This window comes from Dermacentor albipictus, unplaced genomic scaffold, assembly GCF_038994185.2.
Source record: "Dermacentor albipictus isolate Rhodes 1998 colony unplaced genomic scaffold, USDA_Dalb.pri_finalv2 scaffold_17, whole genome shotgun sequence".
In the NCBI taxonomy this organism is placed as follows: Eukaryota; Metazoa; Arthropoda; class Arachnida; order Ixodida; family Ixodidae; genus Dermacentor; species Dermacentor albipictus.
The window spans coordinates 10,158,839-10,185,383 of NW_027225571.1; the positions used below are offsets into that span (position 1 = coordinate 10,158,839).

The 26,545-nt window shown below is 45.5% G+C and overlaps 1 protein-coding gene across 4 annotated transcripts in view; it reads right to left on the reverse strand.

The window, feature by feature from the left end:
- LOC139052001 (uncharacterized) overlaps positions 1 to 26,545 on the reverse strand; it is a 241,859-nt gene that overhangs the window by 111,360 nt on the left and 103,954 nt on the right. For all 4 annotated transcript variants that reach the window (XM_070529068.1, XM_070529071.1, XM_070529069.1 and 1 more), the window contains exons 9-10: positions 15,012 to 15,194; positions 3,572 to 3,715 (exon numbers count right to left, since the gene is read on the reverse strand). In XM_070529068.1, the coding sequence (XP_070385169.1) occupies positions 3,572 to 3,715; positions 15,012 to 15,194 (327 nt within the window). The remainder of the gene's footprint in view (positions 1 to 3,571; positions 3,716 to 15,011; positions 15,195 to 26,545) is intronic.

Sequence of the window (26,545 nt, forward strand, 5' to 3'; positions counted from 1 at the left end):
GTTCAGCATGTTTCAAGGCTAGTTGACTGTTCAAAACTAGGTGAGATTAGTGAGACCTCATGGCTACAATACCGATAAGCAAGGTGGTGCAGGTTTAATTTCCATGCGGGAAGCCATGGACGAGTGTGAGCAGACGACAGTCGGCTTCTTCCGGTAGTACATAATCATTATCGAAATTCAAAAGCAGATTTCCACTTACTTCAGCTTGTTTAGTAAACTGCATAAATAAATATACACAGTAGCAGCATGAAAAAGTGCACTGATCCAAACACCCTTCTTGATTGGTGTCAGCTATTGGCCAATAGCAGCACCCCCCCCCATGTATGGGAATCTGCTATACTACGATATAAAGTGTCCAGAAAAGGGTGACGAGCAGGCTTCTGTTGAAAAGAGTGTTTGAGAGAAAGGTGACTTCGCACTCCGCTTGCGAGTTCCATGTGCCACGCATGACTGCAAAATTCGGCTAAGATGTTTACAGCAAGATATGCTATACGTGGACTGTGTTTTTTCACCAAGGCCGAGGGGTCCCTTTAACAGGGTCCCTGTTCAGGGTCCCTCTAACATACCTACCCACATTACAAGACAATTACAAGCAAGTGATGTGAAAAGGCAAAATTGACTTTAAAATTAAAAATCATACAGTACTGAGAAATTATGTGTTCATTCACTGACTCCTTCACAGCACACTATTGTAAGCTAAAGCCTACAGTTGTTCAGTTTCTCCTGTTGCCACAATGAGCAGACAATAAGCCAGCAAGGAATGTTCTTGGTCATTAGAATAAAATATTGCTTACCAGAAGGATTTCCAACTTTTCTTTTCAACTCTTATTTAGCACAGAATGAATTGACCATGCTTCTAAGGTAGTCTTGGGACAAATTCCATAGGCACACTTCACTATTCAGAATACTGTTTTTAAACCTTCACATGGTGTGCATATTAACAAATCAATATTAATGAATATTGGCTTTACTGCATCACGTGTAACTGTCTCATTCATGCATTTAAAGCTTGTGTACCTATACATCTACGCACATTGTTTCAACAAGAACATTTTGAGAAAGACTTTTACTCTTAGTGTGTTACATGTTGTTCTATTTTATTTAAGTATTACAGTCAACGACTGATAATTCGAACTCCACAGGGAACGTAAATAAGTCTGAACTATCGAATGTCCGAAGAAATGAATGTTTCCAAAAATATTATTTTATATTTACATTTTATGGCCCTGTGCAAGGAAGAAACGGTTGATTCATTGCTGCACCACTTCCGCTTGCGTGCAACCAAGTCCACCTGTATTTCTGCCAGTTTTGTGTTGTCTCTGTACGCCGATGCAAGGACTGCAAAGGCTTGAGTCAGACCCACATGTGAAGGCGCTGGAGCACATGGCACATCATCATCTGAGTTAGAGTTGCAGTTTGATGGTGGGAGAAGTTGCTCAATTTGTTTTGTCATCGTTCAGTTCGGCACACGACGACACCACGCTGCCGACATCTACAAATGTAATGGCGGCAAGAATCGGCACACCATAGCCTAGCAGGTCATTCATAACATCCACATTTGAGCTCGTTGTGGTAGGCAGCAGGCTCTTCAGTTGGGGAGACGGGCTCATGCAGACTGCGACTCAAGACACATTGGGAGTCGGACTGCGAGGGCACCATTGGCGACATTTGACACGGACTGTCGATAACTTCACGGGAAAGACTTTTGACACAGACTGTCGATAACTTCATGCGAAAGACTTCTTGGAGCCAGCACAGAACTGTCTGGAATGCATAATAAACAAACAAACAAGCACAGAATGGTAGAATGCTGTCCGGAAGGCAAATTCAACAATCAGCAGGCCATGCGCAGTGGTGCCGGAATGGATGTGATAATCGCGATGTTGATGTGACCTCAAAATTGAGGCAAAGCCTCCAAGATCGGCACTTGCAGTTAAATCTCTGAGACGCAGTACTGCGACCAAGGCAAGGCCTCAAAGATTATCACCTAATGTGTAATCTCTCAGGCCATACATGATGTCTTGTCAAAGTTGCCAGACGAGATAATGGTGGCAGAGTCAGCGTACACTACAGCCATGGATGGAGTCCAGATAATCAAATGTAGAGCTGGCGGTCGTACAAAATATCAGTTATTTTTACACATTCATTCTATGGGGCCATTGGTGGTGCAGCGAAGCTGTCCAAATTACTGAGCATGTCCAGATTATCGTTGTCCAATTTATCAATTGGCGACTGTAGCGCTTAAAGAATGTATACCTTTCTTTACTTTTCTTTTATCCTATACAGTCGCCGACTGATTTTTCGGACTCCAAAAATTCAGACATGCTCGATTATTCAGTCTGCTTCGTGGCACCGCCATTCTCCCCATAGACGATAATGTATAACAACTGCCGAAAGTTCGGACACCTTGCAACCTCTCGTCTGATTTTTCGGACACTCCTTGAGCCAACTTGATTGAGAGTACCATGCACCGACTCTGATCGGTGCATGGTTTGACTTGTTGAATGACATTTTTGTTTTGAACGGAGCCTCCTTGCTGCCCCACAAAGTGGCGTACTGCAAATCCCTGCTCATCATCATCGTTTCTGCCTGGTTCGTGGCTACAGCAGTTCCGGTCTCAGCTTAATAAGCCATGTCATGACAATCCAGCAGCTGATTTGTTTCTTCGTGCATGACGCTTCAAGTAGGCCACATTTTTCGTTTGTGCAACTGGTGTCAGCATGACGGCATGGTGGTGTTTGCTTTGTGTGATGTGTCGAGGTTGCGGTGGTCAAATGCGGCATACGGAAACTTTGCGTCAAGTGACTAATGGCGCCGACAGTGCTTGGGCAGACTGCGCTGGGAAATGCTGGCAAGCGAGTGCCGGGAGGCCTAGGATTTGTCGCCTTCCGATGTGCTCCCTACTGACGCCGAAAATGTTCTGCCGAGACCTGTGCAGTAGTTGCATTGCGATTCCGGACACCATCTCATTTGACAGTTTCACAGGTGCTGACACTGCTGTACTGACATGCGTAGAACTCAACAACAGCGAGATCGTTTGTCAGGTTTCTGCTGCACCGCCGCACGATGACTCCGAGTCGGAAGATGACAAACCACGTGCGACGCTGCCGTCGCATGCGGAGCGTGTACAAGCAGTGACTGTGCTTTCAGCCGCCTATAGTGACTGTACAACCCTCTCTGGAATTCAGGCTTATTTGAATGCGCGTAAAAGGAACAGCGTGCAACGGCGCATTCCCGATTTCTTCAAGCCTACTGTCGAGCTCAATAAGTGCATGGAAATAAAGAATTTTTTTTCTTAATCTGCTTTTTCGGACACCAGTTTATTCTGACATTTTCGCAGTCCCTGTGAGGTCCGAATACATGGTCAACAACTGTACTAACCATATAAAGAGGGGCAGCCGTCACTAGCAAACGTGAGAACTCCTCCTCTGTTCATAAAAAAAAATAAACAAAAGATAATAAGGCAAGCTGTTATTTTCTCCGACACTCATGCGCAGGCCATAATTCTGTTACTGTTGCTTGTAAAGAAAGTGAATCTGGCCACGACTAAGGGAAGAAACAGCACACTGGCCTGCGTCCACTGCGACTGCTGGCTGTCATCTTCAGGCAGCAGCCGTGCGAGGACAATGCACGACAGACAGGCTGCGTCAGGGGTCAGCCCTTCAACTGCTACCAGCAACGTGTCCTCAAGAGCAGTGATGTTCCAGCTCTGGCCCTGAGCAGAGAAGGCAGATTTCAAGTCATTGTGACCACGCCCACAAAGGTTGCCCTGCAGTAAATTTACAATGTTCTTCAAAGCATACGGCACATTACAGCTGAGATATGCAGTTGCACAGAACTCACTGCTTCAAACACCATCAAGCCCAACCACACAGCTACAGCTCAGCTGGCATCACTCTCATCGCCAGTGTAACTGCTCACTCCTGAAGCTGTTCACGATGTCTCCTTGTTTCATGCCCTGTCACCTTCCCTGTAAACCAGTGCATTTGCCAGACCTCGTGCACAATAATGCTTGAACGTCCCTCTGCTAGTTCCGCTAAAGGGGGCCTAAGCTGTAATGGCCACTGCAACAATCCAGCTGACAAAAAAAGTTGCAGTTTTGATTGAAAGGCGAAGCATTCATTGCGATAGCAAGTTATTATACAGCTATATGCAGTAAGGTTCATAGTTTTATCAGCTGTATCATCATCATCATCAGCAGCAGCAGCAGCAGCAGCAGCAGCCTGGTTACGCCCACTGCAGGGCAAAGGCCTCTCCCATACTTCTCCAACAGCCTCGGTCATGTACTAATTTTGGCCATGTCGTCCCTGCAAACTTCTTAATCTCATCCGCCCACCTAACTTCCTGCCGCCCCCCGCTACGCTTCCCTTCCCTTGGAATCCAGTTCGTAACCCTTAATGACCACCGGTTAATTTCCCTCCACATTAATGTCCTGCCCATGCCCATTTCTTTTTCTTGATTTCAACTAAGATGTCATTAACTCGCATTTGTTCCCTCACCTAATCTGCTCTTTTCTTATCCCTTAACGTTATACCCATCATTCTTCTTTTCATAGCTCATTGCATTGTCCTCAATTTAAGTATAACCCTTTTCGTAAGCCTCCAGGTTTCTGCCCCGTAGGTGAGTACTGGTAAGACACAGCTATTATACACTTTTCTCTTGAGGGATAATGGCTCTCCTGCTGTTCATGATCTGAGAATGCCTGCCAAACGCACCCCAGCCCATTCTTATTCTTCTGATTATTTCCATGTCATGATTCGGATCCGTCGTCACTACCTGCCCTAAGTTGATGTATTCCCTTACCACTTCCAGTGCCTCGCTACCTATTGTAAATTGCTGTTCTCTTCCGAGACCGTTAAACATTACTTTAGTTTTCTGCAGGTTAATTTTTAGACCCACTCTTCTGCTTTGCCTCTCCAGGTCAGTGAGCATGCATTGCAATTTGTCCCCTGAGTTACTAAGGTATTCTCCATTAACTCTTATCCCCAGTTCTTCTTAATTCAGGTCTCTGAATACCTCCTGTAAACACGCTGTGAATAGCATTGCAGATATCGTATCTCCCTGCCTGACGCCTTTCTTTATTGGGTTTTTGTTGCTTTATTTATGGAGGACTATGGTGGCTGTGGAACCGCTATAGATATCTCTCAATATTTTTACATACGGCTCGTCTACACCCTGATTCCGTAATGCCTCCATGACTGCTGAGGTTTCGACAGAATCAAACGCTTTCTCGTAATCAATGAAAGCTATATATAAGGGTTCGTTATATTCCACACATTTCTCGATCACCTGACTGATAGTGTGAATATGGTCTATTGTTGAGTAGCCTTTATGGAATCCTGCCTGCTCCTTTGGTTGACAGAAGTCTAAGATGTTCCTGATTCTGTCTGCGATTACCTTCGTAAATACTTTGTAGGCAATGGACAGTAAGCTGATTGGTCTATAATTCTTCAAGTCTTTGGCGTCCCCTTTCTAATGGATTAGGATTATATTAGCGCTCTTCCAAGATTCCGGTACGCTCAAGGTCATGAGGCATTGCGTATACAGGGTGGCCAGTTTCTCTAGAACAATCTGCCCACCATCCTTCAACAAATCTGCTGTTACCTGATCCTCCCCCCCCGCGCCCTTTGCATAGCTCCCAAGGCTTTCTTTACTTCTTCCGGCGTTACCTGTGGGATTTCGAATTCCTCTAGGCTATTCTCTCTTCCATTATCGTTGTGGGTGCCACTGGTACTGTATAAATCTATATAGAACTCCTCAGCCACTTGAACTAGTATCTCATCCATATTAGTAATGATATTGCTGGCTTTGTCTCTTAACGCATACATCTGATTCCTGCCAATTCCTAGTTTCTTCTTTACTGCTTTTAGGCTTCCTCCGTTCATGAGAGCATGTTCAATTCTATCCATATTATACTTCTTTATGTCAGCTGTCTTACGCTTGTTGATTAACTTCGAAAGTTCTGCCAGTTCTATTCTAGCTGTAAAGTTAGAGGCTTTCATGCATTGGCATTTCTTGATCAGATCTTTCATCTCTGCGATAGCCTACTGGTATGCTGTCTAACGGAGTTACCACCGACTTATATTGCACACTCCTTAATGATGCCCACAAGATTGTCGTTCATATCTTCCACACTAAGGTCCTCTTCCTGAATTAAGGCCGAATACCTGTTCTGTAGCTGGACCCGGAATCCTTCTATTTTCCCTCTTACCGCTAACTCATTGATCAGCTTCTTATGTACCAGTTTCTTCCGTTCCTTCCTCAGGTCTAGGCTAATTCGAGTTTTTACCATCCTATGGTCACTACAGCGCACCTTGCTTAGCACGTCCACATCTTGTATGATGCCAGGGTTAGCGCAGAGTATGAAGTCTATTTCATTTCTAGTCTCACCATTCTGGCTCCTCCACGTCCACTTTCAACTATTCCGCTTGCGGAAGAAGGTATTCATTATCCGCATATTATTCTGCTCCGCAAGCTCTACTAATAACTCTCCCCTGCTATTCCTAGTGCCTATGCCATATTCCTCCACTGCCTTGTCTCCAGCCTGCTTCTTGCCTACCTTGGCATTGAAGTCGCCGATCAGTATATTGTATTTTGTTTTCACTTTACCTATCGCCGATTCCACGTCTTTATAGAAGCTTTCAACTTCCCGGTCATCATGACTGGATGTAGGGGCGTAGACCTGTACAACCTTCATTTGGTACCTCTTATTAAGTTTCACATTTCATTAAGTATCAGATGTATGAACTGCTATAAACATTCACTTACTAACTAAATTAACAGGCGTGGTGTCACGTGCACACAAGCAAACGCAAACCCATCTCACTCAATGACCACGGGCACTCGCTGTCAGGATGCTGCCACTCTTCATCATGCTGGCATGATGAGTGGCAGCAGTGGCGAGCGAATTCCCCTTCATGCTGCCTCTACCTTCAATGGTAACCAGGCACGTGAGAACATAGCACACACAAAGCCATCAGCTATCTAGGGTCAGCCAGCCTTTGAATGCACTGCAGATTACGTCCAAAATGAGCTCACTGGGCCTAGGTCCACCATGCGCTGCTGTGGCCAGAGTAGAAGCCGTGACCCACGCTACCCTGCCACACTTCAGCCCCACACAGAGACACATGTACACACTCCCCCCTTGGCATGTGCGAATAGACACCGCTGCACCAAGCCACCATCCTTCTCAGCTCTCCTCCCACATGCTTTCTCTCGCACCTACAGCATAGTGTGTGGCCATGGTCTTATCACACTTGGAAATTATATGGAACCTCATGGCGATGGTGGAAATTCGGCTGGAGTGTCCATTTAATTGCTATCACAATAAACAGGCATGCATGGGCAATACCAAGGAACAGAATATTCCACTAAAAGCTTCAGTACAATCTTGTCTATGCTTAACCCTTGCTTTTAATGTAGATGCTGAGCAACCATTCAAATGCAACTTGAACATCACTTTGTACCACAATAGCACAGCTGCTATCCCCATAAAATGTAACATATTTACTTGATTTTAGTGTCCACTTTTTTTTTCTGAAAAAAATTAAAAATTGGCATGTGCATTAGATTCGAGCATGAAAACGAAAACTACAATAGTCACGAGCTGTCATTATCGGCATAAAAATTTCCTGTCATTTAGTACATTCATTGCTGCAGTCTTAGGAACTTGAGTAAGAGTAGAAATATTTGCGTCACCGACATAGTTATCCAGAAAAAATAAAATATTGCTGCAAAAGTGTTTGTAAAGGGCCTGGGATCAAGGAGATTGGATCTTGTGTTGATACAGGAGCACAACCAGTACTTAATGCTAATTGTTAGGGTCTAGCACAAGACAAAAGAAAACCATGTGGCATGCTGAAACAGTGCTGAAGAAAACCATGTGGCATGTGGCATCAAAGTTCTGTGGTTGGACATACAACTTAAAGGACTGGAAAAATTAAATCACACAACATGAAGGAGACCGGATGGGTCCTATCTTCTTCCTGTTGTGTGCTTATGTTTTTTGAGTGTTGTAAATATGTCAAGCTATTCAAACCAATCAATCGAGCTTTCTGCCTTAACCAAAGTTCTGTGTCCTTCCATATGACTGTAAGGCAGTTTTTGTTTCATTCTTCAGTCAGACTTTACAGGCTCAGTTCCATGAAATATGGATGGTAACATATTTGCTCATGCCGCCCCATACTGGAACTGCAAGCTTTGAGTAATAAACTAAACTTTCCTTTATATTCCAGTCAACAATGAAACAAACATATGGATCATGTCATTTTTTTTTGGTCTCACGGAATCTGAATGAATGAGATTTTACTTTATCACCAATTAAGGCCTTCCCACATAAGAACACTAGTTGCTACATCCATATGGTGAGGAAGAACGTGCCCTCTCCTACAGAAACTGTATAGTACAGTTAAACCTGGATATAACAAACTTCAATATAACGAAATTCTTCATATAACAAAGTATTTAACTTTTCATAACCTCTTGTCCCATGTGCTTAGAACCTTAATTTAACGAAGTGTGTTTGTATGCGATTTCAATACAACAAAATTTCGCTTCCGCTGCAAAGGAATGCCGAGACAACAAATGGAAACTTCCATGGACACAGATGGTCAAATGGTTGAATTACAAGTGGTTGCTTCCAAATACACCTCTCAAATCACATGCGGTGGGACAAGAACGACCACCGAATTGGAGATGCATCATGTTCTGTATAAAGTTCAAGTGTGATAAGATCCTATTGTGTCCCGTGCACTTTGTGCTTTAGGAGCAAGTGAAAGTGTGCAAGGGCGAGAAAAGAAAGATGGTGGCTTCCCGAGTGCTGTCTTCCCGCACGAGCAAAGTGAAATAGGGGGAGGGGAGCTAGCTCACGGCAATGTGATCAAGCGTGGGCGATGGGGGAGGAGGAAGGGGTGTAAGTTGGTGTGCATCAAGATTTCTGGTACGCGTCTCGGCCGTGGCTGTTCACGGCTGTAAGCGCGGCTGAGCGCATACGCATCCGCGCACCCTGCTTTAGATGTAATCTGTCTCATGTGAAAAGAGTGGGCATGCGAAGATGGCGCGGCGTCGTGCAAGCTGTCTTACCGCGCATATAGTATTAGAGATTGTGCAATCTCGAGCTTCGGCAACCCGTTGGAGCGAGAGGCAGATGAAGCATTCGCTCCCCACTGCTGGCACTTTTCATGATAGCATTGTCTCAGTGAGGACAATGCTATCAGCTGCAGGGGTGGAGTGCACGCGAAGGCGTGGCTGGCTTTGCTTAATTCGTACTGCTGATTTGAAGATATAATCGATGTGGCATGAAACTGCATCATTTGTCACGGACTCCCAAATTCATGAAAATTAATTATTTTTTCATTCAAATTTGCTTTTTTCGACTGCCCGATAATTCGGAAAATTCTGCGGCCCCTTTTTGGGTAGGAAAAATCCATCGGTGACTGTACTTATTTGCATGAAAGGTAGAATTTCGATATAACAAAGCAAACTGCCAATTTTAACTACTTCGTTATATCAAGGTTTAACCACACATGCACCAGCTAATTCTGTTACTCATTTGTCTTTTTCCATTGTGTGCATGCGTGCACAGATTCAGTTACCTTTACACTGACTCGCTGTTATTCAGACCATCCTCTATATACAGTCACAAAGAGTGTGTGCATGAACTTGTGCACCATGCTGGATTTAAGTGCCTGTACTGCTTGACCGTCAAGATGATTCACTGTATGCAAGCACGTGTCCTTCTACTCACTGCCTAGGCTTTGTGCACTCACTTGTGCAGTGAGTTTACATCTTCATGTCTGCATTGCCCTCTTCGTTGTGTGTGTGTGTATGACTGCTGTATTTGTAGTTTATTGCTGATCAATAGCAGCAGCATCTCCATGCAAGTAATTAAGCTTCTTGTATTATTACAGAGCAGGGACATTTTAAACTGAACTGGGCTTTTGGTTCATAACTGCAGGAGCCTATGCTCTGTGGCTCGACCAAATTTAACCAGCAACTGGAATGAACACTTCTGAATTAATGAGTGCCTGATGCCATAGAATACTTTAACTCATACCATTCTCAGGATAAATTGTGAAGAATTGTTGAGTGTGTCCAAATTATAGTTTTCTAGGTCAACAAGGGTCAAAGTAACAAGCTTTTACTGCAATTCCAAATCTGACTGGTGGCCAATCATGGATAAACCATACTGCTCCCCGACTGGTCATGTTTACAAAAAAAAGCACCAGTTACGTGGTCCTATTTAACGTTTTTTACCGTTTGAAAGCATTAGCATGTGCAGTGTATGGTACCCAAAACAAAACTCTAAAGAGTGTGTGAATGCCCTAGGCTTGTCTTAACACATACTTTGTGTGTGTCCTGTGACAATGGCACTGTGACTTGCCTACTAAAACCACAGCGTACCCAACCACAGATTCAGGACAGATGAACAAATTATATTCAGCACCCCTTTTAGCTTCTTCTTGACTGGTTCCTGTTAAAAGGTGATGTCAAGTGCTGTCACTGCATTGTCCATACAAAATTTTTGTATCAGAATTGATACACAATCATTTATCAACCCCCCCCCCCTCCCTCTAGACAGAGACTAATGTCTGTCCTCACCTCTAAACACAGTACAGTCGAACACACTTACGACAATATTCAAGTGGCACGAAAATTCCATTGTTATGACCGATAATTGTTATAACCAGGTTGCATGAAAAAGAAAAATCAATATGGGGAATGGTGTAGCTGTGCCGAGAAAACTATAATGGCAGAGAGGCCACTTCTCCGAACCACCTTCATCCATCCAGCTTCTGATTGTGTTGACTTGTTTAACTGTTTAATTGTGCTTTCTGCACACTCTGATTCGCGTGCTGTTAACAAGCTGCGGCTGTCGGCGTTCAAGAGTGGCACTGCTATAACTGCAAAAAGAGGTCACGGGCGGCACGTGAAATTTGAGCTCCGCCGAGGCATCGTTTTAGTGGCCCCAAAAGGCACCTCAGCTTGAGAAATCCAGAAGAAACACTGGGACGTAATTGCCACAAGCATCTCGCCACCTACTTCCCACTCGTTTTCATGAGAAAACTGCATGTCTGTTGGCCTTGCTTGCTTTATGCGAAGCTTGCCGACATCCTTCTCCAAGGCATCCACGTGTTCCACGCAGTGAAGTGGAAAGTCCGTCGTGAAAACAAGCCCATCAGGGACTGAATCATCTATAGGACTTCTCACAGGGTCAATGTTGAGGCAGCCTGCCCTACCACGTCAGTACTGCCTTCGTGGCCGTCACTTTCGCCATCCGATGCAAATTGTCAGCATAGTTGGTGCGGTCCATCCATGTTTTGGGGCGATTGGAGAGATGTGTGCGAGGCTGGCGTGCATCTCTCATGGAGAGAAGTGCGCAGTGGCAGTTGGGGTGGCGGGCGATCATGCAGCGGCTTGCATTTCACTTTTCTTTGTTCTTTTGAAGGATTTCGCATTCTACTACCTTTTGGCATGGGCACCCAGCAGCCAGACTTCATCGTTATAGCCGAAAATGTGGCATGGGGACATTGTACTAAGTGTGTTATGTCCCCGTAGAAAACATACAAAAGTTGACGGTGCAGCAGCTTTTCAATGTTCATCATCATCACCATCATCAGCAGCAGCAGCAGCAGCAGCTGCTGCTGCTGCTGCCTGGCTACACCCACTGCAGGGCAAAGGCCTCTTCCATACTTCTCCAACTACCGCGGTCATGTGCTAATTGTGGCCATGTTGTCCCTGCAAACTTCTTAATCTCATTCGCCCACCTAACTTTCTGCCGCCCCCTGCTAGCACCCTGCTAGGCTTCCCTTTTCTTGGAATCCAGTCCATAACCCTTAATGACCATCAGTTATCTTCCCTCCTTATTACATGCCCTGCCCATGCCCATTTCTTTTTCTTGATTTCAACTAAGATGTCATTAACTCACGCTTGTTCCCTTACCCAATCTACTCTTTTCTTATCCCTTAACGTTACACCCATTATTAATCTTTCCATAGCTCGTTGTATCGTCCTCAATTTAAGTAGAACCCTTTTCGTAAGCCTCCAGGTTTCTGCCCTGTACATGAGTACTGGTAAGACACAGCTGTTATACACTTTTCTCTAGTGGGATAATGGCAACCTGCTGTTCCGTGATCTGAGAATGCCTGCCAAACACACCCCAGCCCAATCCTATTCTTCTGATTATTTTAGTCTCATGATCAGGATCCGCGGTCACTACTTGTCCTAAGTAGATGTATTCCCTTACCACTTCCAGTGCCTTGCTACCTATCGTAAACTGCTGTTCTCTTCCGAGACTGTTAAACATTACTTTATTTTTCTGCAGATTAATTTTTAGACCCACCCTTCTGCTTTGCTTATCCAGGTCATTGAGCATGCTACAACTTTCATTGCTTCATAACTATACTTTCATTTTTTATAACTGATATATTGTTAAAACCGGTATTAATATAAGTGGGTTCGACTGTACATGTACAGAAGCTGGGTAAAACTTTGGTAGAAACAGGGTGCATTTGCATGAAGTGAAATGAGCATTATCATCATCAGTTTTGAGATGCTGACCCATCCTGCACGAGAAGCCTGAATCCACACCTCGGTAGCATAAGTTTCCAATTTTTATATTCACTCACAATTAACACTTTTCTCAAATATTTCTAAATACAGTAAACATTCGTTAATTCGACTACGGTTAATGAGATTTTTCGATGAATCCTATCGTGACCGAAGGTCCCGGCCAGCACCCATGCATTTCTATGGGCCCAAACTTCCGCTATTTTGATTATAAAATTGACATTCACCAGATAATTCAAACTTGACCAGTCAGTGTGCACTTCAGCCCTATGATGACCTCAATAGCAACCCTTTTAGCAGCACGTCTGTCTTGGCGGAGCTTAGGGGATAGTGAATGTGTTGAACACACGTCATCTGCCGTTGAAAATGCCTATCTTCAAGGAAGATTTTCAAGCAATAACCGTAGCTCGCAATATCCAATTACGGTTGCTGTTTCTTGTCTTGGGCGAGTTGGAATTGCATACTGGTATGGGTTGTGCTTGCCAATACATATACGGACGCAGGAAGGCACATAAATGCTTCCGTTTGTATTCCATGTGCGTTTCTGTGTCCGTGTATTGGCAAGCACAACCCATACCAGTCTGATTAGACTGTTCACCCGATTCTAATGCATGCTTTTTTTTTTCAAGAAAATTGGGCCAGAAATTGCCTGTGCAGTGCAATCGGACACGAAAACAAAACCACCTTCTCTGCATTCACGCATGTATAACACGTATGTATTGCGGCGAAGCTGACTTTAGGAAACTGGCCACCATTGTGCACTAGACCCTTGCCAATCTTTCTAGCAAATAAATTGGGTGCAAGTTATATTTCTACTTTGTTTAATGTCATTTCTGTGCATCCGAATGGGAGTGCATTTGATTTGGGGAGTGTTAGAATCTGGAAAATGCTGCCAAATGAATAAGCAGTGTGTTTTGGCGTTTTTTCTGCATCTCGTTTAATTCAACCCACCTGACAATTTGATCAATTTCATCGGTCCCATCAGGGTCGAAGTAACAAAAGTTGACTGAACTGGAATTCAGGTTAAATCAAATGCCAAACCATGTATTCAATCGAAGCTGTTTAATAATTTGAATGTTTGCAGAAGCACATGCAAAATGTGAAGCAATTTACATTGCAGTAGCTTCTTAGTCGACTGTTTATGAGGCTTCCTAAATTTAACATCACAAATGTCCAAAAATGCATAAATTGCAACAACTTGTACGGATCAGTGCAATACATACATAACTTCACTGACATTAAAAGAAAAAAGTGCTTAACAAATGCAGACATACCGTATTTGCTCACATATTGATCACAATTTTTGTCAAAAAATTTGATGCAAATTCAGGGGTGCAATCATGACGCGGGTTAAACTTCCCGCGAAAAGAGAAAAAAAAATTTTCGTCCCGAGTTCGTTGCAGGATGACAATAGGTCAACAAGCAGGCAGCTGCCGCTGTAACAGTGCGGGACACCAAAACAAAAATGGCGGCCGGCGGAGCAAGCCGAAGGCGACTTTTTCTTTTCGTGAGTATATTATGCGCATTGAAACAGTTTCTTCCACATCAGTAATTAATAATATCGTTAATATCGGCAAGTCTGTGGCAATAACATAGCCATGTCTACATTGGGGTTGCAGAAACAGAGATGGGCGTGCTCAGCTGCCAGTGACATAGAAACACATGGCGGGCATGCTGCAGAAACTGCGGCATTTGTTTTCACTACTATCCTAATACAGCACGTTTTCGCTAAGGGTGGGCGAATATCTTAGCTGTGTTACAAGCGTTGGCGTATGAATAGGGTACACTTCCATTGTATCAGCGTAAACGTGGCTACTATCGTTGCCGCTCGCGATTTGTTGCATGCCCACGAGTGCAGACGAGAAAAATCGAAAGGCGCCTTTTTTGTTGTTGTTGACCACAACCATTATAAAGCCTACACATAATAAAGCCAAGGCAAGTGTGGTCGTAGCTTTTTTTTTTTCATGGAAGTGCGGAAGGTGATGAATGAAATGGGGCATCTGCTTAAGAATGTTTGGTGCGTGCAGACCACTTGGTATGTTTTGAAGAGTCGTTCACATAGCATTCAACAGATGGTAAGCGCGATCATCATTAGCTAGACTTGGCACATGACATATCGCTGCGGCAAGTTCGGGGTGCAATCATTAGACGGGAAAGAAAAAAATCAAATTTTGACGACAAAATTAAGGGGTGCGATCATTACGCGAGTGCAATCATTATGCAAGTAAATACGGTAATGACTCAATTAACAAAAAAACAGCCAAAAAAGACCCACACAGCAAACATACAAGAACCTGTCTTCTTGTATGCTTCCTGTGTGCGTCTTTTTCTGGCTGGTTTTTTTCTTAAATACGATGCACCAACTAGCCCAACAACGTGTTTTACTATAATGACTCAATGTGATATATCGGCACAACAAAGACAAAAGATCCGATTGAATTCACCTTTCCAAGATCAAGAAAGCCCTTGCTCTGAAGCACTTGGTCAAACTCCCGCGACATGAGGCAAACACAGTCATGCAACAGGCGGTTGGCTAGGGACAATGCTGACTCGGCCCACCGCACCCGTGGCAGGGTAACAGACAGACGTTCGCAATTGAGGGCCATGTCAACAGCTGTCTCCGCCGTCTGCACAAAGAGGAAAAGCATCAGCTGACATACAGCGTTCACACGATGTCAGTCATATTGGGCAGCACATAGTGGGTTGGTAGTATGCCAGTTATGCCTGGGTAGAACAATGTGACCCGGAAAAAAAGATAGACAAAGACATTAAAGAGGACATTAGGACAGAAAGGACAGGAAGAAATTACACAGGACAGAAGCCACACCAGCTTAGTTAACTGTCAGTCATTCCAGACGTAACAAATTAACAAGTGTATGCAATAATTCTGACACATACGGAAAATTAACGCCTAGAGTAGCTGAACAAGAGGTTTACCATAAAATGTCAAATCACTCAAACAATGTTCGCTGTGCAATTGCAATAGATGCCTACAACAATGTGCAGTTGTGTGTTCGTGCACAACTGCACATGTGTAATTGTGTCGCTTGATCAGATGATCAACATGGTACATGTAGTTCCTGATGAGGCCAGACTGAGGCAAAAACATCAGACATAAAACCCACTGACATATATCCTCTTTGGTCCCATAGCACCTAATTGGGTACATTGCTTTTATTCCTTTTTAGGTTTAGCCCCACTGCAACCACGTAAAATATCCAACCTCGATTTAAAGTCCGAGGCATACGGAACTGTGTGAAAGTGGTTCAGGCACATTATTGCAGCAAGCCTTTGTGAAAATAACCACCAATTCAGTCTCCATCGTGACGTCAAAGATGATAAAAGGCAGCCATCAAGTACTACTCGATTACTGCAAGTTGACACGAAAATAGAGGATGCAGCATCAACAAGCCAAAGTAGCACCCGATGTTAGATCTTCATTTATGTCTTTTGGCCAATTAAAAACAGTTTGTATTACAAGAATCAGAAGGGGACGGTTATTTTCTCCACTTAAATGGAGATGCTGCCCCCAGCATCTTGTAGGGATGTTCAAACGAAGAATTGTTTTCACATTCACAATATACCCATGTTGGTAATAAGAACCGACTTCAAAAGTTATGCCCCTGAACAGGCTTTAGGTATGAGGAGGATATATAAGATGAGAATGTTTTGCCACAGTTAACTGCTCCTGCTTGCTTGGCACAACTATCATCATCATCATCATCATCATCATCATCATCATCAGCCTGGCTACGCCCACTGCAGGACAAAGGCCTCCCCCATACTTCTCCAACTACCCCGGTTATGTGCTAATTGTGGCCATGTCGTCCCCGCAAACGTCTTAATGTCATCCGCCCACCTAACTTTCTGCCGCCCCCTGCTATGCTTCCCTTCCCTTGGAATCCAGTCCGTAACCCTTAATGACCATCGGTTATCTTCCCTCCTCATTACATGTCCGGCCCATGCCCATTTCTTTTTCTTGATTTCAACTAAGATGTCATTTACCCGCGTTTGTTGCCTCACCCAATCTGCTCTTTTCTTATCCCTTAACGTTACACCCATCATTCTTCTTTCCATAGCTCGTTGCGTCGTCCTCAATTTCAGCAGAACCCTTTTCGTAAGCCTCCAGGTTTCTGCCCCATAGGTGAGTATTAGTAAGACACAGCTGTTATATACTTTTCTCTTGAGGGATAATGGCAACCTGCTCTTCATGATCTGAGAATGCCTGCCAAATGCACCCCAGCCCATTCTTATTCTTCTGATTATTTCAGTCTCATGATCTGGATCCGCACTCACTACCTGCCCTAAGTAGATGTATTCCCTTACCACTTCCAGCGCCTCGCTACCTATAGTAAACTGCTGTTCTCTTTCGAGACTGTTTAACATTACTTTAGTTTTCTGCAGATTAATTTTTAGACCCACCCTTCTGTTTTGCCTGCCTAGGCCAGTGAGCATGCATTGCAATTGGTCCCCTGAGTTGCTAAGCAAGGCAATATCATCAGCAAATCGCAAGTTACTAATGTATTCTCCAATAACTCTTATTCCCAATTTCTCCCAATCCAGGTCTCTGAATACCTCTTGTGAACACACTGTGAATAGCATTGGAGAGATTGTATCGCCCTGCCTGATGCCCTTCTTTATTGGGATTTTGTTGCTTTCTTTATGGAGGACTACGGTGGCTATAGATGTCTTTCAGTATTTTTACATACGGCTGGTCTACACCCCGATTCCGTAATACCTGCATGACTGCTGAGGTTTTGACTGAATCAAACGCTTTCTCGTAATCAATGAAAGCTATATATAAGGGTTGGTTATATTCCGCACATTTCTCTATCAACTGATTGATAGTGTAAATATGGTCTATTGTTGAGTAGCCTTTACGAAATCTTTCCTGGTCCTTTGGTTGACAGAAGTGACAGAAGGTGTTCCTGATTCTATTTGCGATTACCTTAGTAAATAGTTTGTAGGCAACTGACAGTAAGCTGATCGGTCTATAATTTTTTGTCTTCGGCGTCCCCTTTCTTATGGATTAAGATTATGTCAGTGTTCTTCCAAGATTCCGGCATGCTTGAGGTCATGAGGCATTGCATATACAGGGTGGCTAGCTTTTCTAGGGCAATCTGCCCACTATCCTTCAACAAATCTGCTGTTACCTGATCCTCCCCAGCTGCCTTACCGCTTTGCACAACTACCACTGCAAGCTTAAAACTGAAAGTGCCGGCATAACCATGAAAAATGAAGCCCGATTCTGCAAATTCTGCAAGATCTTTAAATTCTCACTGCTATTCCCTCTTGCGTTAAATTCAGCTGCTAACCTTGCAGCAGTCAAACAAGAGGTTATTGACATAACCAATGTGTGCAAACATCTTCACCTAGTCTCCGCACGGGATTACAGAAGCACATAATTTTGACCAAATCTAATCCTGTATGCACTATGTCACACAGCATTGCCAGAAAGAAGCCTCAGTCAATTTTAAGTGACATTTTGAGTCATCCGTCAAGAGGTTTGTCTTTGTGTAAATTAACATATGTTCCTTGACACTGAAAAAAAAAAAGAAAAACAAGAATGCAGTGATGCGATTGGCCAAGACCATTATGGAGCAGCTTTTCAGAGTCAACTTTAAAAGTGTCTTTTGGAATAGAAGAACAGTCTTTTGGTGCATCTAATGACATATTTAAAAGTGGAATAATTGCCTTTGAGAGAAGCAAGACAGTTGACAGAGGAAGGAAGCCTTTTGTGAAGTAAAAGATAGCGGTGCCCAAACATGGGTGTTAGTCGCAACTGTACAGCCATATCAGTGCCCCAAAATAAGAAATGTGAAAACTTGCACACTGTTTCATTTGATAGGTCACGAAGTGCAAATGAGTGCTGTATTCTAGCTTCCAAATGTCTAAGATTGCACTTCTGTATGGCACAACAAAATGAGTATGGAACTTCTTTTATTTAAAATTACAAGATGTGCAAATAATGACTAGCTCACTAAAAAGAAAAAATACGCAAAGATAACACTACCAATGATTCACAATGTAAACGTGTATGCTCATAATATACATGAAGTGACTTGGCAAATTTTCACTTTGATAACCTGTCATGAAGGAGGGGACTTGTCCTGCGCCCTTTATGGGTGTCTGATGACTACTATGCTTTTATTCAATTGTGAATACTGACTAGTTAGCCCTCTACTTAGGTGATATTTTGTACAGAGCTCTAGAAAACCTTTTCTTGCTATCCGAAAGCTTTCAATGCCACTGAAACTCTTCCATGTTTACACCATGGTCAATGAGGAGCTCCACGAGGGGTGGTGCCAAGGGGGGGCACAGTGGGGGGAAGGCTACGCCCCCCCCCCCCCAAATTCCCACCTGCACCCCCTTTGCCCCTCCTGAAGAGTGCCGAAAAGCTGATCTACGGTAGGCGGTATGAAACAAAATGTCAATTTTGATGTCTTATAATTTGGAGGCAGATGTGTGAGAACAGCGCCGCTTACAAAGGATGGCCTTGTTTAAGCATAAAAATTTATTATAGAAAATTTCTGGTCCCAAGCAATTACCCTCGCACTTGTGATAGAATAGGCACTTGAAATACAGCACGAACTGCCGCAATGAGATAAAAATGGTTCCAACGGTTCTAAATAGATTTAAAAATGGGCTACATTTCTTCGTTTTTTGGTCTGCTTGCGTGAACTGGCAAGTTCGCGCCTCGGATGTAATAGCCTCGGCCACAAAATCGCAACTGGGGTCAAAGGAGTTCAGAGGTCATGACCCTTCTAAGCCGCAGCTTTTCTCACAGAAAACCGTCGGGGCAATGCTGCCTGTAGAGGTCACCACCTGCGTATATAAGGTGGCACTACAGTCTGAAAAGACCTTGTATATAAGGGGCTTTGGTGAGCGGGAATAAACATTGTTTTGGTTCCTGCCTTGCCAGTAGTCCGCCTCATCCCTAGGCTCCTGTGCAGAACATAGTGTCAGAAGTGGGATCCCAACGTTAACGCTAACCTGCCTGACACGGAATCCACCCCCGCTGAGACCACCGAACCAAAAGTGCACAACGTTCATGCTGGCGCATCTGGTCTGCGCCCATCGGAGAACTTCACGTTTTCAAACCCGGGAGAATGTCCAACGTGGATTCGACGTTCAAGGATTACGCTTTCGTGGCCGGCCTCCACAGTGCCAGCGACGAGGCCCAGGTACGGACACTTCTTTACTGTATGGGACCGCAAGCCAGGACCGTTCTTTCGTCCTTGGGGGTACCAACACCGCTTTCTTTCACTGCCGTCAAAGAAAAGTTGGATTCGCACTTTGTGCATCCAGTAAATGATATACGGAAGTCGTCGTTTCCACAGCCGCACTCAGCAGCCGGGCGAATCTGCGGATGACTTTTTTTCGGCTTTACGCAACCTGATAAAGCTCTGTAGCTATAACAGCCCGCTCGTCGAGGACCGCCTTGTTCACGACAGATTCATCGTAGGCATACAAGACGAGAAACTGTCTGATCAATTGTGCCGGTGCACAAAACTTTCCCCTGAGGAAGCACTGTGCCAAGCCCGCATACACAAGGACGCAGAAAAAGAGCGGTTATCACGAGCTAGATTGACTATGGATAACGCTCTTGCCGAAACGATACGTCCACCCCTTCGCCACATTTCCGCGACCAGTCTGAGCACCCGGCTAGGTTATCGTGTGGCTTTTGTTGACGACAGCGTCACTCTCAAAAAGATTGCCCAGCCAGAAAATCAGTTTGCCACTACTGTAGAAAGCTAGGACATTTTGCCGAAGTGTGCATGAAGAAGAACACAAATAAGCGACTGGGTTCCATCGAACTTCACAACGTGGATTCACGACAAGCAAGATACATAGACACACTAAGTCCACAGAGCAGACCTTGTATGTGGTTGAACGTCAGCGCACTCACCTGCTTGGGCTCCCTGCAATTGAAGCCCTTGGTGTTATTCACTTCCTGGATTCTGCTGAGTGCTTTCATTCCCCACCAGCCAAGATTTTCCAAGGGTTGGGAAAATTTCAGCAAGCCGAATGCCGCATTCGCGTTAAACCCGGCGTTCGTCCATTTTCCCTGAGTGCTCTAAGGCAGATTCCAATTCCTTTAAATGACGTTGTCAAGAAAGAGCTAGATTCGCAGGACGTCATAAGGAAAGTAGACACTCCAACTGAATGGTGCTTCGGGCTTGTAGTTGTGCCCAAATCATTGGGCAGCTACAGAATCTGCGTTGATCTGACAAAGCTGAACTAAGTCATCGAAAGGGAGCGCTTCATCATGCTGACGGTGGAATAGATCCTCCGCCAGTTGGGTGGAGCGTGAGTATTATTCTCCAAGTTGGATGCGCAGTCTAGTTTCCATCAGGTGAAGCTTAGCACCGACAGCCAGGAGCTCATTCTGCTAGTAACAGCGCAAAATATAGACAAGGGACGAGACAAGAAGACACCAGAGCAGCGCTTGTGGTGTCTTCTTGTCTCGTCCCTTGTCTATATTTTGCGCTGTTACTAGCAGGATGGAAAACCAACAAGCCCAAGCTGCTATTCCAGGAGCTCATGACATTTATAATGCCGTTCGGCCGGTACTGTTACAAGAGGTTCCCTTTTGGTATAGCCATGGCACCAGAGTATTTCGAGCAGTTAATGTCGAAGGTTCTTGAGCACTTGCCTGGAGTCGTGAACCTGATTGATGACATTCTAATCTTTGGGAAAGATTGTCAACAGCACGATGAGCGTCTGACTGCAGTCCTAGCTCGCCTTGAGGAGGAGGGTGTCACCCTTAACGAAAAGAAGTGTGCGTTTCGAGTTAGTTCGGTCAAGTTCCTCGGAGTAGTGATTGGGGCGGACAGGATCTCGCCAGACCCGGACAAGGTGAAAGCCATCAGAGATCTGCCGCTAACGACCGACGTCAGCAGAGTACGACAATTGCTGGGAATGACCAATCACGTCGCACAGTTCATACCTCACTTATCCGACGTTACAGAGCCCATTCGTTCCCTCCTAAACAAGAACACCATCTGGACTTGAGGTCTCAGTCAAGAAAAGGCCTTCTCACACCTCAAGTTGCTGTTGAGCTCCGACATGTGCATGGCAAAATACGATTCTTCCTACCACACTGTAGTGTCCGCGGATGCCAGCTCATACGGTCTGGGAGCTGTACTGCTACAGGACCAACCTGAAGGTACTCGACAGGCTGTAGCGCATGCTTCAAGGGCGCTTACTCCAACGGAAGCACATTATAGTCAAACAGAAAAGGAAGGTCTCGTGGTGACTTGGACCATTTCACGGTACGACCAGTTCCTTTGGGGCCTAAGCTTCAAGGTAGAGACAGATCACCTTCCTCTGGTCACCCTTTTGGGTGACAAGGACCTAGAACTCGTGCCGCCTCACATACAACGAATGCGGATAAAACTGATGCGATATCAGTATGTGGTGAAATATGTGCCTGGAAAGCACTTAGCTACGGCGGACACGTTGTCACGAGCTGCCTCTGATTTGCCAGCTACTCACATGGTAGACACCCTGGAGTTGTTTGTCAGTGAAGTGTTCAAGGAATTACCGCCTCTTGTAGCAAGACAGCTAGAAGATGTCCGCATACACCAAGCCCAAGATGGAGTCTGCTCTGCGGTCATGAAGTATTGCACGAAAGGATGGCCAGACAAAAACAAGGTGCTGCTGCAGATCGCTCCATTTCGGAAGGAGAGAGACAGATTGAGCATATACGACGGCATCCTTCTGCTGGACTGACGACTTGCCATTCCTTCAGCCTTGTGTCAGGACATTCTCGCCCTGTTACACGAAGGGCATCAGGGAGTGCGCCGCTGCCAAGAACAGGCCAGGGAGTCTGTTTGGTGGCCTAACTGTAACATGCATGTGAAGCATATGGTGACCCAATGTGCCATATGAGCCAAGACTCGAGTTCAGCGTTCTGAGCCTATGCTATCCACGGTGACACCCGACAGACCATGGCAGCACCTTGGCATCAATCTGTTTCAACTTAGAGGGCGCGATTACGTCCTGATTGTTGATTATTATTCCAGGTTTCCTGAAGTAGTCTCTGTGGGGTCCACCACGGCACCAGCAGTCATCTCGGCGATCAAGAGCTGTATTGCCTGTTTTGGCATACCAGACATCGTCCGGACCGACAACGGACCGCAGTTTGTGTCCAACGAGTTTGCTGAGTTTGCGCAGTCATACGGCTTCTGTCACGAGACCAGCAGCCCGAGGTACCCCCAAAGCTATGGAGAGGCAGAGCGCATGGTGCGCACAGTGAAAGACTTGCTCTTCAATGGTCCTGATCCCTACCTTGACCTTGCCTTACTGTCGTACCATGACACGCCCGGCCCCAACGGCATTCCCCGGCTCAAGCCCTGATGGGAAGGAAATTACAAACTCGTCTCCCGAAACTACCGGAACAACTAATGCCGTCATTACCATGCCACACGAGTTTCAGGGAAAAGGACTCATGGAACAAGGCACGGCAAGCGATGACCTACAATCGCCATCATGATTCAAGCCAACTGGCCCCTCTGAGTCCTAGAGACTATGTATGGGTAACTGACGCACACTGCAATGGTGAAGTATTATCGCAGGCCCAGCGTCCGCGGTCCTACCTTGTTCAGACCCCCAGAGGCGTCCTTCAGTGCAATCGTCGACACCTGGTGCTTCATTCATCGGAAGGGACCCCAGCCCAACTGGCAGCGTCTCCGCCTGTCCCTCCCAAGATCATGCAGCCTGCAGCACCTCAAGAAAATCCAACGCCGCCAGAAGTAACACTGCAGGAAACGGTGACACAGACTCGCAGCGGTCGTATGGTGAGACCACCGCAACGGTTGGACTTGTAGGGCTCTGTCTCATAAAAGGTGAAAAGGAGGGATGTAGAGGTCGCCACCTGTGTATATAAGGTGGCGCTACAATCTTAAAAGACCTTGTATATAAGGGGCTTTTGGGAGTGGGAATAAACATTGTTTTGGTTTCCGCCTTGCTGGTAGTCCGCCTCGTCCCTCGGCTCCTGTGCAGAACACTGCCTACTCTCAAAAAGACCCGGTAAGCTACCCACCATGGCAGGATGCCACCACTTAGTCAGCCATCCATTCCGTGAACCTAATTGCATGTCGGTAAAGACGCGCATGCTGAATGCCGATGCACTTGGGAGTGTTGCAGCTCGAAGTGGCATTTGGGCCAGGAATCCACCAAGCCCATCGATGAATACATCCACCAGTAGGAATGAAGGAAAAATTATACAGATCCCATGCACTGTGGGAATCTATGTACGCGAAGCTGTCTATGGTGTTTGCTTTGATTGACGATAATTATTGGTGATGTTGACGGCGAATGTTTCATTTCTTCAACGTTCAGTCAAATGCGAGAGCGTTAAGTTCACATTAAACATTACCTTGCGTGCACCCCTGCTGTTTGTCTGCATAGTACACAGAACACAGAGGGAGAGGTGTTTGCTTGAGGCATTGTTGTGCACCATAGTTTATAACCTGTGAGAGTGTTGAGTATTGTCATTGCCTCACATGCCACAACGCATTGTGGCAGAAATGCGACTGCTGCGGTCGGGATCAAATCCGCGACCTCGAGCAGTGACATAGCCGCAAAGCTATCGCGGCGGGCACAGAGTGTTGATGTGACGTGCCGACGCTTCCGTGGTGTCGCCGAGGCCCTACGGTGTGCTTTAATTAATGCGGCTCTTTTTCTGCACGCCCTGCATAAGTTGTTCACTTGACACATCTGCATGGTGTTTATTATTCAGAAATAGAAGGGACACATCGTGCCGTACCCTGAACTTAAATTTATTGTGTTTCCCCGAAACCACTGTTGTGTCTATAGTACATGTAGTAGCGTTTTGTTGCCTTCTAATGTAATCTTTTCTCTATCCCCCCTCCCTTTCCACTGAATGGGAACTGCGTGTGAAGAGTGGCAAGGCTGCGTCTGTTCTACCTTACCTCTGCTCTTCCCCCTCCTCTCTACCAGTCTATCTAGCTAGCCTTTGGACTTGCACGTTAGCAGAAAGGTAGGCACTGCAGTTTCTCAATGCTTTTGCTGGGGGGTCACGGATAATTACAGCAGTCAAGTTGCTAATGTGGCGATGCCCAGGGAGCTCCAGAGTGTATGTGCACATTCAACGTGGTGCAAAGTCCAAGCGAGTTTCTCGCCTCGCCTTCTCTGCCACACTCCTGCTATGTATACGCACGCTCTGAACCACCCTCCAACGCGGTGTGCCAGACAGCAGCAGCAGCAGCAGTGGGAAAAGCTTCGCTTTAAAAGAGTTTATTTACATCATGTACACGGGCTCCAGGTACGGAAGCCCACTCGATGCAGGAGCATATTACATGTCTGAGTTCACATCAGAACGCATGAGCCTCTCTGAACGAACGGTCTCCAATTTTTATCCCTTCATCTTCCTTAGGCGACTAGACTAGGGAATCTGATGACTATTGCGGCCAATCACAAATGTCAAATCGGTCGCATAATCCCGCAAGGATTTCATGCTGTTCCACCAAACTCCGACTTCGATGGTATGAAATACGTAATCGTATTGCAACCTAGAAATTCAAGGTCGGCACTGTTATTCGGTAGCCGTTGACTTGGGCCCCTTTCATCCATTAGTTCAGCTTGTCATCTTCAGGTAGAGGGTCTTGACCTGTGAAGGGTTGGCGTCAAAGCTGTGTTGACTTCTGAATAGGCAGGTGATGAATGGGATGGGTTGCCTCTGGTAAACGCCTAAGAAATGCTCTCCGCCGTATTGAGTTGTAACAGGAGCTTCAGTAGTGAGCGACGACAGCGCCGTAGCTACGATCACACCTGGGCGTACAATTCACGATACGGTGCAGCCGTTCCGCTCATTGCACTGACCTCTTCTAGTCTTCTAGTTTACTGCAGCAGCGGCACCAACCACTTCAGCCAGTTCGTTGGCTCACTCACAAGCAGCGCTCATATCGTGGGAGGAAACGCCAACCCATCTCGCAAACCAGAAGAGGCTCCAACGTATGGTCGATGCATTGGGTTGGCTTAGGATGGGTTAGGGGTTGCCTTAGGATGCCGCAGAAAAGGTCCATTGCCGACTTTTTTTCTAACGCAAGCAAGCGGGCCAAGCAACAATGCGTCCGCACCGAGCCTTCTGCTTCAACAAATGGGAAATTCGGAGACGTTGCATGAACAAGAAAATCCTTCTCAGCACTCCGTTTCGATTCCTCTTGAAGAGACTGAACAGCATTACTTCTGACGATGCTTGTCCTTCCTCGTCGGTGCAAATTGACAGTGAGTGCGATGAGCTTTCCGCATCGTGTGCAGTAAGGAATGAACCTGATTCCGCGACCGAATTCACCGCCTCGGATGTGGATGTCGACCATGCAGGCCAGTTGCACATTTCGAAATTTAAGACAGTCACCCACACAGCCAGTACTGAACCCAAGTCCATCTAAGAAGTACGGCAAATTGAGCAGAAGCTTCCACTCGGACTGGTACTGCCCATTTCCTTGGGTGGAGTACAGTGCGCAGGTGGATGCAGCTTTATGTTACCCTTGCAGGATGTTTTCTACTGGTGCCAATGAGAAATTTGCATTTGTCAACGGTGGATAGAGTAATTGGAAAAAAGCCCTAGAAAGAGATGCTGGTTTCAGAAAGCGAAAAAACTCACTTGCGCATAAGTCTTGCCAGACATCGTGGGTTTCCTACATGCAGATGAAGTTGGGAGGACAGAGCAAGTCAGTCGCAACACATCTCAGCGACGCGTACTCTAGGGAGGTGCAAGAAAATCGCCTCTATATAGCACGAGTCGCTGATATTTTGCGATTCACTGCCGTTCAGGGAATTGCTCAGCGAGGCCATGATGAAAGTGCCACAAGTGAAAACAGGGGAAACTTTGTTGAGCTCTTGAACTTGTTTGGCAAATACGACAATATTGTTGGAAAGAAACTGAATGGTGGAGCAGCGAACGCGAAGTACTTTGATCATTCGATACAAGACCAGATTCTCGTAATTC